This window comes from Schistocerca americana, chromosome 7 (genome assembly GCF_021461395.2).
Source record: "Schistocerca americana isolate TAMUIC-IGC-003095 chromosome 7, iqSchAmer2.1, whole genome shotgun sequence".
NCBI classification, from domain to species: domain Eukaryota; kingdom Metazoa; phylum Arthropoda; class Insecta; order Orthoptera; family Acrididae; genus Schistocerca; species Schistocerca americana.
Window position 1 is genome coordinate 491,329,148 of NC_060125.1, and position 18,135 is coordinate 491,347,282.

At 42.7% G+C, this 18,135-nt stretch overlaps 1 protein-coding gene across 1 annotated transcript in view; it reads right to left on the reverse strand.

Moving 5' to 3' along the window:
- The window catches only part of LOC124622289 (epoxide hydrolase 4-like), a 59,400-nt gene that overhangs the window by 21,366 nt on the left and 19,899 nt on the right, over positions 1 to 18,135 (reverse strand). Inside the window, exons 2-3 of the mRNA XM_047147959.1 lie at positions 2,934 to 3,058; positions 765 to 877 (exon numbers count right to left, since the gene is read on the reverse strand). Coding sequence (XP_047003915.1) covers positions 765 to 877; positions 2,934 to 3,058 — 238 coding nt within the window. The remainder of the gene's footprint in view (positions 1 to 764; positions 878 to 2,933; positions 3,059 to 18,135) is intronic.

The following is an 18,135-nucleotide window of genomic DNA, read 5'->3' on the forward strand; positions in this document are numbered from 1 at the left end:
CAAGTATATCTCATCCTCTTGTGATTCTTGACCAGAGTATTCGCTGTTATTACTTGAAATTTGTCGTAGAACTCATTTGGTCTTTCTTCTCTCTCATTTCTACCACCAAGCCCACATTCTTCCGTAGCCCTTTGTTCTTCTCCTTCCCTAACAACCGCATTCCAATTCCCCATGACTACTAGATTTTCATCTGCTTTTACGTACTGCATTACTCGTCAGTATATCCCTATACTTTTTCTCTCTCTTCTTCTTCTGCTTGCGACGCTGGCACTTATACATGTATACCTGAACTATTGTTGTCGGTGTTGGTTTTCTGTCGATTCTGATGAGAAATGCCTTATAGTATGCTGTGTATCCTTGTTTTGTGCTGGGCGATTAATGTGATAAACATTTCTGTAGACCCTTAAGATATATTGTTGTATCAATGTTATAATGAAATACGTTGAGATTTTTACTCTGCAGAGGAATGTGCGCTGATATGAAACTTCCTGGCAGATTAAAATTGTATGCCGGACCGAGACTCGAACTCGGAATCTTTGCCCGCGAAAGGCAAAGGTTCCGAATTCGAGCCTCGGTCCGGCACACAGTTTTAATCTGCCAGGAAGTTTAATTAAATACGTTGTTTGAAGCATTGTTTGGTGGTATCCTGGTAAGGCAAAGAATGAAAGACTTTTCTTACAACTAAAGACACAAGACGATGCAAAAGTAACAGAGGCAATTTGTGACGGCACAGCTTTGGAATAAAAAGCACTCCCATAGCTTACCTAGAGCTTGCACGAGGTTCCTTATATCCTCGACAAGCAGGTCGATCTTATAGTTCTGTTTACCCTCTGGCTTGTCGGAGTCTCCAAACCCTCTCATATCCATTGCAACTGTCCTGTTAGAGAAGAATACGGGGAGATTAGTCAAGAAGAAAACAACCAAAATCAAAGTTGTAGAGTAAAATTACAAAACAAAATTGATTTGGCCATTAGTTAAGTATTTCACAAAGAAAATTATATTTCTTGAGACTGTCGTATTTATATCTATTTACAACTAAATATACACACCCAAGGCCACAGTACAGTGCATAGTGGTAGATAAATAGCACTGATATTATCGACTTTCTTTTCTATTCGCATACTCTATGTGTCCTCACGTGTTTCATATTATTCTCATGATTGCTAGCCAGGTATACGACAGTGGCAGCACAATTGTCGCACAGTCTTCTTCAAACACAGGTTCACAAAATTTAGCCAGCGGGTCTTCCGGAGGACTGCGTCGTCTTTCTTTCAAGCATTTCCTCTTCGCTAATACTGATTTTACGTTATCGTCCCATTTTATATAACTTAACAGTATCACGTCTAAATACTTATACCATGTGAAGTGCTCGAGACGTTCACCACTAATCTTGTAATCAGATACAGTCGGATTCTTCCTCTTTGTTGTAGGCACTACCTTAACGGTGTCCAAATCTGATGAGAACTGCCACTGATAACTGTCGAAATTTTGTCCGAGTCTGTCTTCAGTTCCTTGCAATCGTCCAACGACTGCTTTCCTGTATGTAACACCTTCGCCAGGGAACATTTAATAGTGCCGCTGATCCTCTCTGACAAATCGTTTGTGTAATTTAAAAATTTAGAGGTCCTATTCCGTTTCCTTGAGGCGCACCCAATGCTACTTTCGTTTCCGAGGAACATTCGCTGTCCAGTGTAACGTACTGGGTTTCATTACGTAAATGTTCCTCGATCAAATGACACATTTACGAAGATATCCCATACGAGCGTATATTGGTTGGTAACGTATAGGTGTGATAAAGTGTCGAAGGCCTTCCGGAAATGTAAGAAGCCGGAATCCATCTGTTCACCTATGTCTCTCGTTTGGAAGGTGTTGTTTACCAATACAAGAAACAGTGTTACGCAAGAGTGGTTTTATCTGAACCCTTGCTGATTGCTTGAGGGTTGCCGGTTTACCTTCCAGGATTCTATAACAGACTGAAGTCTGCGATACTGTGTAATTCTGTGCGCCGATTTTTCACCCTTTTTGTAAACAGGGTGTGACTTGTCCTCTTTTCCAGTCGCAAAGAGCCGCAGAAAATTCTCAGTGATCTGGGAAGAGAGCTGTTTCTGCGACGTATTCAACGTAAAATTTTACTGGAATTCCGTCGGGGCCTTGTGCATTGTTCGCTTTAAGTGGTCTGAATGACTTTTCAATACGATTCAAATTCAGTGGAATATCTGATGCAATACGTATTAATGAGGAAATCGATAATAATGTTTGCATTTCTTACTGTCTAATCAGTCGAAACGAAGGAATTTTAGCAACAGTTATTTAGAGGTAACTTTGTGTCACGGTTAGAGTAGAGTGTCTGGCGATAAGCGCAATGGCTATTTGGGATATTTCTGTTCTGTATCATAGATAAAGACACGTGCAGCTGATCTTAAGATAATCGTGAAGTATCTCCCCACTATAGTCAGGTACGATGTACTACTGATACTATCACACACTTTTCTAAAATGGCTCTGAGCACTATGGGACTTAACAGCTATGGTCATCAGTCCCCTAGAACTTAGAACTACTTAAACCTAACTAACCTAAGGACATCACACAACACCCAGTCATCACGAGGCAGAGAAAATCCCTGACCCCGCCGGGAATCGAACCCGGGAACCCGGGCGCGGGAAGCGAGAACGCTACCGCACGACCACGAGCTGCGGACCACACTTTTCTACACTTTTGTTGTATTGAGAATAAATATTAGGGTTATTTTTAAAGGAAACTTTTACAGTAACAAGAAAATTCAATTCCTGCCCGTGCCTATAAAACCTTCTTTGATCTTGAACTGATAATACTGATAAACGTTTCCGAAATTCAAAAAGTTTTTCGTAAACGTCTCAGGAACAACTCTGCAAAAAAAATTCACCTATGGTGTCATAGTGATATTTTCACCTTACCAGTAGTCTCCCGAGAATTCCTTGATCTGATGTCTCCATGAGTACCAAAACTCTGGGTAGCCATGGACGAATAACATCAGCGGGTGCGATTTATCTCCTTTCTCGACGTAATGTATTTTCAAGTCCTGCAAAAGAAGATATTTATCAGCATAAGAGAGCATCACGGAATAAAGTAGAATTATTAAGAGTTTTACATGTCTCGATCTGGGACGCAAGTCAAAGGTATTCATAGTGGATTGTGTATTAAGTTTAGGTGGGAAACGTTTATACCAACTTGTAAGAAAGAATAGAATGCTCAATATTTGTAGCATATATGTGACACCGTCGATCACGTAATATTCATGAAGGGCGTCATTGAATCGTAATTGTCGTTGTGGATCCAGGATGATGTATTTATGTTGAATCATTTGAAGACAATGGAACCCTATTTCTAAGTACCAATATTCTTGTTACCGTAAACCGGATATACTTCGATAGATTTTCAGATTCAACTGTGATTATCGTGACTGTTTTTTTAACTTCTGTGATAGTTATGTTAGTGAACATTGGGGCTTGTGTGAAAGGATTACATACTAATTAATACAACATATTTTCTAAAATTCAGAGAAAGTAATAAAAAAATTATGGGTGGTCAAAGTTACCATAGATTTGGGGACACATTGACTGGCCTATACTTTCACCACAAGTGTCAACTACTATTCCATTTGTGATAAATATTTCAAAAAACGAATATAGTGATCTAAAAATTTGTTAAGTGCTCTATTGAGCCTCATAAAAGCTTTCACCACAATTGTCAACTATGATTCCAATTGCTGCGAATATTTCAAAAACACAATGAAACTTTGAGGACCCAGAAATAAATACATTGATTTAAAATTTTCTTAAGTTCTCTATTAAGCCCCATAAATGAAAAAAACCTAGTACAGTACATAAATCAAAGAGTATGATCCATTATCAGAATTATAAGGATAATGAAAGATACTAGTATGGAGTACCACAGACATAGCTCCAATTTTAGTTGAGCATAATACCTTCAGTTTCTTCCATCTTAAACCTAAATCCTCGTTTCAAAACATACGGTGAAATTAGAACTAAGGTTAACCATGTTGTACTTAATGAATCAACATCTGGTTCTTGTGGGCCAAACAAACTTCATCACTTGTTTCTGGAGATATTTGACATTATATGTTATATTTGAATCACAACAGCTTGCAGTTTGAGCAATATATGACTGACATTTGTTTTGCTTAGTTGTAGGCACGTTAACGCTTACAAATGAGTCTTCGTCGGTACACCGACGGTTAATGTTTGTATTCCTTAATTCCACACTCATTAGCATCAACACTATTTAATAAGCTGAGTATCTGTAATCCTGGGTAACAATGGCCAGTGGTCAAAGTAAGGTCAAAGTAACCCCAAAACAGAAAAATCACTCACATCACCACATAAATTGTAATACAGTGGCAGATATATGCATGCGAACAAATAACTAATCAGTGGTCTATTTTCAAAATTAATCTAGTAACATACGTGATATAGTTGAAAACACCGAAGGCTTTGCAGTTAAATGATATCGGTGCATTTTGCACACCCAGGTTTTAATAGACTGTTTCGTGTACAATTTTAAGTCTTAACAGGTTCGCCAACTTCAGTGCTAGAAAATCGGCACTACATGGAGCCGTGTAGCGTATACTGATGGAACTTTATCACAAATTAAACACCCAACTGAGAGTCACCAGATAGCTGTAAAACCTCTGGTGTATAAGTGGTCAAAGTGACCACGGTGGACAAAGTACACCCGGCTTACGGTACTCTTCTTTACAAATGAAAATAATTGAAATCTGCTTTCGCAGGACGGAGAGGATCAGGTTATGGTTGTGGAAAAGGACCAAAATCAGTTACTGTTAGTTGGACAAAACACACAAACTTTATTTTCCTAAAAACACTTAATCACACATGCCCTTAAAAGGATTCAAAACAATATGGCTGAAATCCCGAACACAAGCTATTAAAATTGCTTTAAGGAATACATGCGGCTGAGGCCTTTCCTAAAACAAAAAACAGTTACGTAAATACTCGGCTGATGGCCGCACACTGGATATAGAGCAAAAATTTCTTAAAAAATTAGTTTAAACAAAGAATCTTTAGAATGTGGCTGAAGGCCTTATCTAAAAAAAAATATTTCACGTAAAAGCTCGGCTGAAGGCCATATACTGAACACCGGACAACTCAAGGCTTAAGGCCTGGATAACAAAGATTTCAAATGGAACGAAATCTCCTTTTTAAAATTACTTTTAAACAAATCAATCTTGAAAGCTTAGTTTAAGTCGGCTGAAGGCCTTATTTTAAAATTAAACCAACTGAATTGATAGCCAGCTGAAGGCCTCGCACAGTACTTGAGACAAAAAAATCACCATCTAAAAACAACAGAACAGTGGTATTCAGAAGTGTTCCAAGGGTCGGCCTGAGGAGGCAGCTCTAACATAAGTTTAGGTGAGACAGGCAGCCAAGAATAAGATTAAGTAATCAGATGGCAACCCGATCCAGGGACGACTGGAGGACCGAACAACAACCTAATAAATTCGCTTCCGCCGACCAACGGCACGAAAACAGAAAATATCAGTCGAGGACGAAGATATTGGCAACACTACGTCTTCAAAATTGGCGTCTAAAAACAGCCAAGACACAATAACCATTCAAAAATATGAACAACACTAAAGGCTGTCGAACTACTCGCATCAACACGGCGAGGAAAAACACACTGCGGAACACTACGCTAATGACCTCGCTGTGGAGACATCTTCGCTGCTCTGTCCCAACCTACCGACTGTCTACCCCAGTACGCAGACAGCATTAACATAATTGCTCGGTCGAAATTACACAAGCTAGACACAGTTCCACGAGAACACTTCCACAAGAACTCGAACAATCGTAAAAGCAATCACTGTGTAACAACAAGGGCGAATGACAAGTCGACACACACAGAGAAGCCGAAGCGGTCGGCGACTGAATATACGTCGTCTGATGCGACGACCGACCGAACGATCGAGCAAGGTCGTCGCCACTCAAGTCATGTCTGGCATCAACGGTCGGGCGAGTTTTGGGCCGTCCGGACCTCACTGCAGCTCCATCCCGACTCAACTCCATGTCTGTTCGGAACTCGGAGACACGGCGACTCGGGCACACTGGCTCGGACCCAACCATGCAGAGGGAACAATTGCCTGTTGGCCATCCGTCATCTCTGCACAAGGAAGGAACCGACCCACGTCCGGCAAGACGACCAACTGACGAGGCCCAGAAACGGTAAGAAGACCAAATACACGTCGACCGATGAGACAACCGACCGAACGACCAACCAACGGTCGTTCCCGCTTCAGTCTCCTTCCGTCGGACAGTACATGTGTGTCGCCAGCGGTCGGCGAGTACCGGCTTTCCGCACCGCACTGGCGCTTCGTCCCGACTCGCCTCCCGACACACGACGGGCCGGAAATACTAGCGGCCCCTTCAAAGATAATCCGACAGTGCTCTTATCGATACGCGCTGCTCCTGCCACTCAAGGGCAGGCAAGCCAGAAAATTAGTGACGCCAGTAAATCGAATAAGAAACGAGGCGACAGTTCCGTAAAGACAAGCTGTCAAGCAAGAAACGGCATGAACACGAGCCGCGCACGGCTCGATAACTGCATCTACTGTTCTTATTCTAGGAATCCTCACAGGACTTTCGCGACGTGTACTGCAGCCTACCTAGTACAGACGTTCTTCACTTGGAAAAGGCATGACAAAGTTTCTCACTGATATTTTGAGGTTTATTTCTGCCCTTCTCCATTCTTCCTTTGTCGCATTTATGAAAAAGAGTATATTTTCAATGATGCTTTTTTTCTGAATGTGCGGTTCTGGCTTAATAAATTTACTTTGCTCCGAACCACGGAATGTGGCCTTGGTGGTCTAGTGGGTAGCGCACTAGACTCCAGTCCTGGAGGTCCCCAGTTCAATGTCGGGTCGGCGGCGGGCATTTTCCCTCGTTCCACTCCCTGCAGTACGGCCTCAGGTCCATTCAGCCTGCTATGAAAATGAATGTGGGGGATGTTTTCCTGGGGAAAACAGAGCCGGGAGAGGCACCCGCCACTGCTCCGCCTCCTAGTGCCACGGCGGATATAAGGGCTGCAGTCTGGCTGATACTCTGCTATCACACTTGCGCCACAGACCTTGCCTTTACCTTTCGGGCGACGGCACTACAGGGTGTTTCTCAAATACATGTAAAACATGAGAAGGTCGTAACAGGCAACTATCACATAGCAACCCACGCCCGCAATCTTTAACATGCGGCGTTAGGCGTCATTTAACAGCGTCGCACGCTGCCGGGAAGATAGGCAAACAAGTTGCCATCCCAGTTGACATGGTATGAAGTCTAAAGGGCACCTTCTTCAATTTCTTTGTGACATAAAGATAAATAGTGAGGTGGGGTTGATGCTTCGTAATATTTATTTGCAAACAAGAAAACTGCTCGAAATTACGCCTTCCTGCTTCAACGCACGCCGTGCATTGCCACCTGAGTGATTGTTATACTCTTTCAAACATCTGTGATGAAGTGGGGATTGCATCAGAGGCTACCATAATTCGCGCTGTCAGCTCTTCATCCGCCTCAATAGGTGTTTAATAAACAAAAGACTTCAGGTGTTCCCAGACGAAAAAATCAAGGGGCGTCAAGTCGGGGGAACGTGCAGCCTATGCCACCATATCACCGCTCCCTATCCAGTTTTCACCAAAGATCTAATCCAAATGATTTCGCATCGCATGTGTGAAGAGCGCATATGCAGCAGCATCTTGGTACCATATGCACTGTCACACATTGAGTGGAATGTGTTCCAGTAATCCTGGCAGTGTTTCCGTTAAGAAGAATAATTTTCTGTTTGGGTTCAGTCGTTCGGGGAGTATCTACGGACCAGTCAGATTACTGCCTACCAAACCAAGCCCTGGCGTTGACTGCGAGGTGTGGATTTTCCGTTGCTCGCGTTTGTTGACTGTAGCTGTTGAACATACCTACCATTGTAAAGGATATGTCATCCGTTAAAGAGGACGACGGTTCAATCCTGCGTCCGGCCATCCTGATTTAGGTTTTCCGTGATTTCCCTAAATCGCTCCAGGCAAATGCCGCGGTGGTTCCTTTGAATGGGCACGGCCGACTTCCTTCCCTAATCCGATGAGACCGATGACCTTGCTGTTTGGTCTCTTCCCCCCAAACAATCCAATCATCCGTTGAAAGTACAAAGTGCAGGAGTGGAATGGCAATGGTACAAAACCCGTCGGCAGAAGTCAATGCGACGTGGAAAATCTTCTGAGTTCAGGCTGAAGGTGATAAGCGTGCAAATCATCTTCATTTGAATGGCTCACAGCCATTGCTTCAGCAACACTCCGCGAGCTTGTTGAGGGCGCGTTTTGCAGCAGTGCCAACTCGTCCTCTTCAAACTCTGGCGTACGTACTGCACGTGGACGACCATGTCCGTCCGGTTTTCATAATTATATCACGAAAAAAATGCATCGGTTTTCGACTTAGGCCTTACATGCACATATGCCATTACGATACCTTGTCAATGGACAACTCACGCCAACTACACCTGTCTCTCTTATGGATCTGTGGATGGCAGTAAACTTGTATGGATCTGGATCTCGACAATTCGGAAAGCGCTGAACGTACAACCGTTGAGCAGCGAGGGCATTTCCATTCCGCCGCTCCGTCAGCACAGTACATGTCTGACCTTTCCTCCCAAGAAAAGTGCTCCATTTCCCGTACGCTCCGCACAGTACCAAACAAGTGTGTCTGCGTTTGTTGATACGACTGACGCAGAGCGGACCAGACTCTGCAGTGTGCACAGGTGCCGCCCTCTCTCCGACATCGTATCAAAGAGGTATTTGCACTGCCGAACATGTTCGAGTCCCAACAAATGCCGACAGAAACTCCGTGGTGTTCTCCCGCCCGCAATACCTACTACCATTTCAAGTCGGTTGGCACCACGGCCTACCTTCCCGGCGGGGCCGTGACGCTGTTAAATGACGCCTAGTGCCGAATGCTTAGGGATGCGAATATTGGTTTTATATTAATTTTAGGAACATTTTCAAGAATTAATACAGCTGCATCTTATACCATCTGCAAGAAACGATATCAGATTTTATGATGCTGTAACCAAGAGCAACTGTTTTAGCGGTACCAGTACTCTTAGCAGTGGTACTGTAAGTGTGAAGACCAATGTCTGTACAGTGGTTATAGTAACGCTGCGATTAGTATTTGAGTGAGCTGAAAAATGGTGAAATGAAATAACTGTATCGCGTCAGTTTTCGGATCCCAGCTTCTCCTTGGGCTGTCATTCAAAACATAGCTCCTCTACCGTGCTCGGTGTAATCCTGTGGTAAATGTCTGCAAAACAGCTTGTACAGATAAATTACTCACTCCCTTGAGACGCCTGGATGATAACGTGTATCCTTCGTAAGGCTTCAGTTCAGTGAGTAAGCGAGTCTACATTCACGCCATATCCAACTGAAGCCACCATTGATCATTACACACAGTAGACGTTCAAACTGGGGGAACGTTGATTGATAAACTTCACCTCATGTTCCAAATAGTCCCATTTTCTATGGGTAGGGCACGAAAACCTTGGGAAAACGATGACGAGAAAAATAAAGCGAAATTGGCAGTTTTGAACGAAATAGCGAGAAATCGTCAATTTTTGCGATATATGAAGAAATCGGCGTTTATTACGATATATCTCGGAATTTGTCAATTCCTGTGTAAAAACAGTTGTAAATCTGAGGACACTACTTTACGAATATTCGTAAATAATAGTTATTGACGGAAAAATAAACACCGAATTTGGGAAGAAAAGAACAACGACTTTGGCAAAAAGAAACACAAAATTTGGCTAAAAATACCGAATTTTAAAAAAAGGCAATACCGAATTTGGCAAAAAACAATAACAACATGGAATTAAAAAGCAGTACAGCATTTGAAAAAAAAGAACATCGAATTTGGAAAAAAAACAGCACGGAATTTGGCACAAAACAACACTGAATCTAGGAAAAGGAACACCAAATTTGACAAAAACAACACCGATTTTTGTAAAAACAAAGCCGAATTTGTGAAGAAACAGTAACTCAGAATTCGGCCAAAAATTGCAAATCAGTATCTGGCAAAAACATAGTAACTCTGCACTTGGCAAAAATAAAGGCACTCCGAATTTGGCAATAAGACTAACTGCGAATTTTGGTAAAAAAAAAAAAAAAAAAAAAAACAGTAGCTTCGATTTTGGCAGAAATCTGAACTCCGAATCTGGCAAAAAGAGCAACTCAGAAATTGTAGTAAATTCAAATTCGGCAAAAACAGTTATCTGAATTCAGCAAAAACAGTAATTCCAAACGCGGCAGAAACAGTAGCACCGAAATTGGTAAAGATATTATAACCGAATTTTGCAATGATATTAACACCAATTTTGGCAAAATTACAAGGCGTACTAGTTTGCTTCCGCCGTTTGCCGTTAGGTGGCGACAACGGTAAGTAGCGGTCGAAAGATCGCAGACGTCAGGCAATTAGCTTGGACCTCGGTCAACATAACCTCATTAAAACATTAGTCGACCTGCGTCTGCATCATAAAGTTGTTCTTGATTGAAAATGTGAGTTTACGAGCCTAATTCTTGTCATTTGCAGGAGGTGTTACTGTTTTGTTTACATATGAAAAAAACAGCGGCTGAGTCTCATAGAATGGTCTCACGAACGTATGGTAAGGACGCTATTAGTGAAAGAACGTGTCGTAAGTGGTTTCAACGCTTCATGAACAGTGATTTTAACGTCGTAGACCGGCATAGTGGTGGAAGAGAGAATGTTTTCGAAGATGCAGAATTGGAGACATTGCTGAGTGGAGACTCGCGTTAAACTCACGAAGAACTGTCACGATTAGTGGGAGTGACACAGCAAGCCTTTTCAAAACGTCTCAAGGCTGTGACCGTGATTCAGAACGAAGGAACTTCGGTCCCGTGTGAGCTGAAACCAAAGACGTTGAACGGCCTTTGTGTGTTTGTGAACAATTGCTTCAGAGGCAAAAACAGAAGGGATTTCCGCATCGCATTGTGACCGGGGACGAAAAATGAGTTCATTACGATAACCCTAAACGCAAAAAATCATGTGGATATCCCGGCCATGCTTCAACGTCGACGGCCAAACCGAATATTCACGCCTCCAAGATCATGCTCTGCATTTGGTGGTACCAGCTCGGCGTCTTCTACTAAGAGGTGTTAAAACCAAGTGAAACAATCACAGCTGCTCGTTATCGAACGCAACTAATGCGTTTGAGCAGAGCATTAAAAGACAAACGGCCGCGATACAGCGAGAGTCACGATAAAGTGATTTTGCAGCACGACAACGCTCGACCCCACGTTGCAAAAAAGGTCAAAACGTACATGGAAACGTTCAAATGGGAAGTCCTACCCCACCCGTCGTATTCTCCAGACATTGCTCCCTCTGACTATCACCTGTTTAGATCAATGGCTGACCAATACTTCCGATCTCATGAAGATGTCACAAATTGGATCGATTCGGATCGCTTCACAAGATGAACAATTTTTTCGATGCGGGATTCGTACACTGCCCAAAAGATGGGAGGAAGCAGTGGCCAGTGATGGAAAATACACTACTGGCCATTAAAATTGCTTCACCAAGAGGAAATGCAGATGATAAACGGGTATTCATTGGACAAATATATTATACTAGAACTGACATGTGTTTGCATTTACACCCAATTTGGGTGCATAGAGCCTGAGAAATCAGTACCCACATCAACCACCGCTAGCCGTAATAACGGCCTTGGTACGCCTGGGCTTTGCGTCAAACAGAGCTTGGATGGCGTGTACAAGTACAGCTGCCCATGCAGCTACAACACGATACCACATTTCATCAAGAGTAGTGACTGGCGTATTGTGACGAGCCAGTTGCTCGGCCACCATTGACCAGACGCTTTCAATTGGTGAGATATGTGGAGAATGTGCTGGCCAGGACAGCAGTCGAACATTTTCTGTATCCAGAAATGCCCGTACAGGAACTGCAAAATGCGGTCGTGCATTATCCTGCTGAAATGTAGTGTTTCGCAGAGATCGAATGAAGGATAGAGCCACGGGTCGTAACACATCTGAAATGTAACGTCCACTGTTCAAAGTGCCGTCAGTGCGAACAAGAGGTGACCGAGGCTTGTAACCAATGGCACCCCATAGCATCACGCCGGGTGATACGCCAGTTTGGCGATGACGAATACACGCTTCCAATTTACGTTCACCGATGTCGCCAAACACGAATGCGACCATCATGATGCTGTAAACAGAACCTGGATTCATACGAAAAAATGACGTTTTGCCATTCGTGAACCCAGGTTCGTCGTTGAGTACACCATCGCAGGCGCTCCTGTCTGTGATGCAGCGTCAAGGGTAACCGCAGCCACGGTCTCCGAGCTGATAGTCGATGCTGCTGCAAACGTCGTGGAACTGTTCGTGCAGATGGTTGAAGTATTGCAAACATCCCCATCTGTTAACTCGGGGATCGAGACGTGGCTGCACGATCCGTTACAGCCATGGGGATAAGATGCCTGTCACCTCGACTGATAGTGATACGAGGCCGTTGGGATCCAGCACGTCGTTCCGTATTACCCTGCTGAATCCACCGATTCCATATTCTGCTTACAGTCATTGGATCTTGACCAACGCGAGCAGCAATGTCGCGATAAGATAAACCGCAATCGCGATAGGCTACAATCCGACCGCTATCAAAGTCGGAAACGTGATGGTACGCATTTCTCCTCCTTACACGAGGCATCGCAACATCGTTTCACCAGGCAACGCCGGTCAACTGCTGTTTGTGTATGAAAAATCGGTTGCAAACTTTCCTCATGTCTGCGCCAACCTTGTGTGAATGCTCTGAAAAGCTTATCAATTGCATATCACAGCATCTTCTTCCTGCCGGTTAAATTTCGCGTCTGTAGCACGTCATCTTCGTGCTGTAGCAATTTTAATGGCCAGTAGTGTACTTTGAATTATACATGTGTAACCAATTTGTTTCATTGAAGCCTCAAATGTTGGGGAAGAAACGGCGGAAGCAAAATTGTACAGTTTGTATTAACACTTAGTTTGTCATTAAGCCTAACACCCCGACTTTGGGGATAAATTAAAATTGAATTTTGCAAGACGAAACATCAAATTTAGCAAAAAATATCACCGAATTCGGCAAAAAATATCACCAAAAGTGGCCGTAAAATAAAACTATTGTTTCCCATCCCTGTCTATGGGATTAGGGTGAGGTGATTTCGCGCGCCAGTCGAGGTGCGGTGCGATGCAACCCTGGAACCACGGCGTTCGGCCTCTTGGGAGACCAGTGTGCCCAAAGCGTTCTCATCATGAAGACATAAAATAAAGGGCATCACTTAGTCACCGAGAACGTCTAAATAAATATTCTGGTTCGTATTCGCGATACCCTGAATGAGTGTGTCCATGGTACGCAAAAGATACATCACAGTACTACCTGCGGCCTGAAGTATATGCTCTGTATACTGCGGGATAAATGATTCCCGTCACCTACTGACCAGTGCCCTTTGAAGACGTGCAGCTTTATGTACCGCCATTAGCAATATCCTTCTGCGAGGCACTCGATTCCAAAAATCCACTGCATGCAGTTCTGTTCGCGAAGTTAACTTGGAAACTGCGTGAGGCAGACATGCAACAATGACAGCAGCAGTTATTGTCGAGTTTGAAATCGATTGTCATTGATAAGGCGTGGCATTAGCTTACAGTCTCTGCCACCTACGATTTTTTTGCGACGGCTTTTTCTGTTACCCCGTGTTGGGTGGCTGTGGGTGACACGCTATTCCTTGTATGCACGTTGCAGAATCAGCGTGGATAAACCCACAAATCGTGCAACTTCATTCTCGATGTGTTCGTGAGTACGCCAATACACGGTAGCTCGTGTCAATCATTATGTCACGCTCCCATGTCGACCCATCGTAGTGTGCTGATTCAATTCAGACGACTGGCACAAACAAATCAATTTACTGCCATGACTTGTGAGCGGTGGAGAACCTCATGTCCGCCTGGTAGCAGTTCTACACTATCTGCTGCGTTCTAAAGCGACCCGTTTGTTCTTTAACCCTATGACTATCATCGGAACATATGGGCACCACGATATGTTATCAGAGTTCAGAGAACCAGTGGCGATTTGCTGCATGTTATTCCTATGTACCTGTGTGACCTCGTAACTGGAAGCCTGTTAATGGTTTGCAGAATTCTTATAATTACAGATTACGCCTGTAGTTTGTGCCGTCCTCAAGTTTCAGTTACCCATCGACTCCGTATTGTCGCATAAAATTAGTTCGCACCTATAGATAGCCAACCCAATTACTGTCAATGAACTGTAAGCACTCACTGACCTTTGCCACACTACAAAAAAATTGGTTCAAATGGATCTGAGCACTATGGGACTTAACATCTGAGGTTATCAGTCCCCTAGACTTAGAACTACTTTAACCTAACTAACCTAAGGACAACACACACATCCATGTCCGAGGCAAGATTCGAACCTGTGAGCGTAGCAGCCGCGTGGTTCCAGACAAGCGCCTAGAACCGCAAGGCCACAGCGGCCGGCTTCCACATTAGAAATGGAGCACATGTAAAGCAATATGAGTTACAGACTCGGACACATGCTCTGTCCACTGACGTATGTCTGTTTTCTTTATGTCCAGTAGTTTTAGCGCGGTCCATCTTCTGAAACCCTGGAGGTACTTACGAAGAATCCTGTATGTCCTATTCCTCCCTGTTTTGCAAAGTGGAACAGTGGGAAATATTCGTTTCGTATTGTTACTTCAGGCTGCGACACGATTAAAATAACCGTACATAACATCTTCAGGTTCGAATCCTGCCTCGGGCATGGATGTGTGTGATGTCCTTAGGTTAGTTAGGTTTAAGTAGTTCTAAGTTCTAGGGGACTGATGACCTCAGATGTTAAGTCCTATAGTGCTCAGAGACATTTGAACCAACCATTTTCCTTCTCACAATGTCTGTTGTCTGTCAAAAATTTACTCTGAATCAGCCTCTTCTATGATGGTACTTGTAACTGTGTAATACAACATTAGTACTTGAAACAAAATTCCAGTAAATATAGTGTAGAGATGCAGGGCATTTTCGAAGAAGAAATTTCAATTTAATATCAAGTTTTAACCAGTTCCGTTTACTTCAATGTTTGCGTTCTTAACGGACGGTGGACGTAAGGAACAAGGTGTTACAATCTCCAAAATTAATGTTGTCTTATTGTGAAAATATGGAGCTGCAGGGCTTTTGTTGTGTGCTATGTGTACCATCGAAAATTTATTAAATCTTTTCTTACCCTGCGAAACGTTGAAGGTCATGACGGTATTTAAGTGCTTATGTTAGCTAAAACTAAAAGTCGTTTCGCTAGGCTTGCCAACAAAAGTTTACAAGCGGGAAGCCATAATGGAGTCAGCATTGGCTTACTTACTTTGTGCACAAATATGTGATTGTTGCAAATTCGTTCACTTTGTCTTTTCGAATAATTACAGGTTACACGTGACCGCTTACTCTCCACGGCACAAGACCTGCTTTGCACGCTGTTTTTGTGTAACTGACAACCTACCTTTGTGGACACAATGACGCATTGTTAAGAAACAGTGAGTGAACTTCATTTCTACAGTAACTATCGAATATAGTTCACTCTATAAGACGAACTTTCTTGTTGCCACAAAGCTTTGTGCTAAAATTGGTGTATCAACACAACAATCGGTGAATATTTTCTTTCATTTCTATAAATACTATGTTTCTGCTTCGTTTCTCGTCTTATAGCTCAGCGCCATGTCATGGATCGCGCGGCCCCTCCCGCCGTAGGTTCGAATCCTCCCTCGGGCATGGGTGTGTGTGCTGTTCTTAGCATAAGTTAGTTTAGCTAGTGTGTAAGTCTAGTGACCGATGCCTCAGCAGTTTAGTCCCTTCGGAATTCACACACATTTTTATAGCTCAGCACAAAATATAAGACTATTGTTGGATTAATCTACGGGTAATGGTGGTTTAGTTATTCCTAAGGCTTTTCTTTTTTGTGGTTTTCATTCAGAGAAAGTGTATGAATTTCTGGATGCTTGGTCCCTTGGGGGCTTTATGTACTTTCTCGATGAAATTTCCTCTGTTATAATAACTGGTTGGGCTCCTGACAGTCATTTTCCTTTCTCGCGTATTTAGAGATTGTGAAAGTCAACAATGCTTTTAGAGACTAATATTGTTGTAGGGTACTACTAATGTACTTCGCGGAAATGAAACAGAAGCAAGTAGATTTCAATGTCCCTAGCTAGGATACAAGAGGATACAAGATGACTTGGACAGGATTTGTGATTGGTGTAAAGAATGGCAGCTAACTCTAAATATAGATAAATGTAAATTAATGAATAGGAAAAAGATCTTGTAATGTTTGAATACTCCATTAGCAGTGTAGCGCTTGACACAGTCACGTCGATTAAATATTTGGGCGTAACACTGCAGAGCGATATGAAGTGGGACAAGCATGTAATGGCAGTTGTGGGGAAGGCGGATAGTCGTCTTCGGTTCATTGGTAGAATTTTGGGAAGATGTGGTTCATCTGTAAAGGAGACCGCTTATAAAACACTAATACGACCTATCCTTGAGTAGTGCTCGAGCTTTTGGGATCCCTATTAGGTCGGGTTGAGGGAGAACATAGAAGCAATTCAGAGGCGGGCTGCTAGATTTGTTACTGGTAGGTTTGATCATCACGCGAGTGTTACGGAAATGCTTCAGGAACTCGGGTGGGAGTCTCTAGAGGAAAGGAGGCGCTCTTTTCGTGAATCGCTACTGAGGAAATTTAGAGAACCAGCATTTGAGGCTGACTGCAGTACAATTTTACTGCCGCCAACGTACATTTCGTGGAAAGACCACAATGATAAGAGAGATTAGGGCTCGTACAGAGGCATATAGGCAGTCATTTTTCCCTCGTTCTGTTTGGGAGTGGAACAGGGAGAGAAGATGCTAGTTGAGGTACGAGGTACCCTCCGCCACGCACCGTATAGTGGATTGCGGAGTATGTTTGTAGATGTAGATGTAGATGTAGATGTACCACTATTTTTATGACAAGACTCTGTCTGCGAAACACTGGTTGGTGAAAAACCATATCCATTTCTTCACTTTCATTTGTCATTAGTAATGTGTGTCTATAGCACAGATCAATAATCATTACTACCAGTAAAACTAATGTCTGCACTAATGCTAAACCGTGATAAACTCTCTGTTTAACTGGTAATGTTTTGTATTTAAAATTTACACCATTGTCCTTTCAAGCTTCTTAAATGACTACCATTCCAATTGTATACATATTTTATGGCAAATAGTTGTGAGACATAGTAAGTAAATTTTCACACTGTTCATATGTGGTCTTTAGTAGCTGAAAAATTACCTTCATCTGTTCCTCAAATTAAATTTTTTTCATTTTAGTTGATTTACAGATGATCAGCTGATACCTATACAAACTGTACTCGAAACGAGCTATGTTGGGAGAATATTTCTACAGCCGCGTAATTCCTGATATCTGTATCAGTTGACACAGATAAATGTGAGATAGCGACTCATACTTTGATATCAACTAGAGGACGTCGTCGAACTCGAGAATTCTTACATACTTAGTCACAAATGTGTGAAGTCCACCAGCGCAGAGGCTCACCTCTACTCACGCAATGCTCACACATGATGTCTGTATTGAAGCAAGAATATACCTGACTTATAGCTGGTGTTTCGCTTAGATAAATACAGATAAAAGAAAATTTAAAATATCTGATGTATCTCCTTTGTTATTAATCAGTTCCTATTGTCAGAGACCGAAAATCTAATTTCACTGTGGAATCTCGAGGTACTGACTCCGAATGAAATTTTGACGGGTATTAGCAACGTGGTCTTTGAGTATGATGTTGATTTTGTCATTCTAAATGAAAGAAAACCGGTTGACAACTTTCTTTCTAGAGACTGACTTTTTTCATTCTCTTGTTTCCATGGAAACAGGAGGAAGCCCTGTCGTCATCCGTATGGAAACCTACTTGCTTTTTCCGTTACGTGGACGACACGTTCGTCATCTGGCCACATGGTATGGATAAACTCCTTGACTTCCTCACACATCT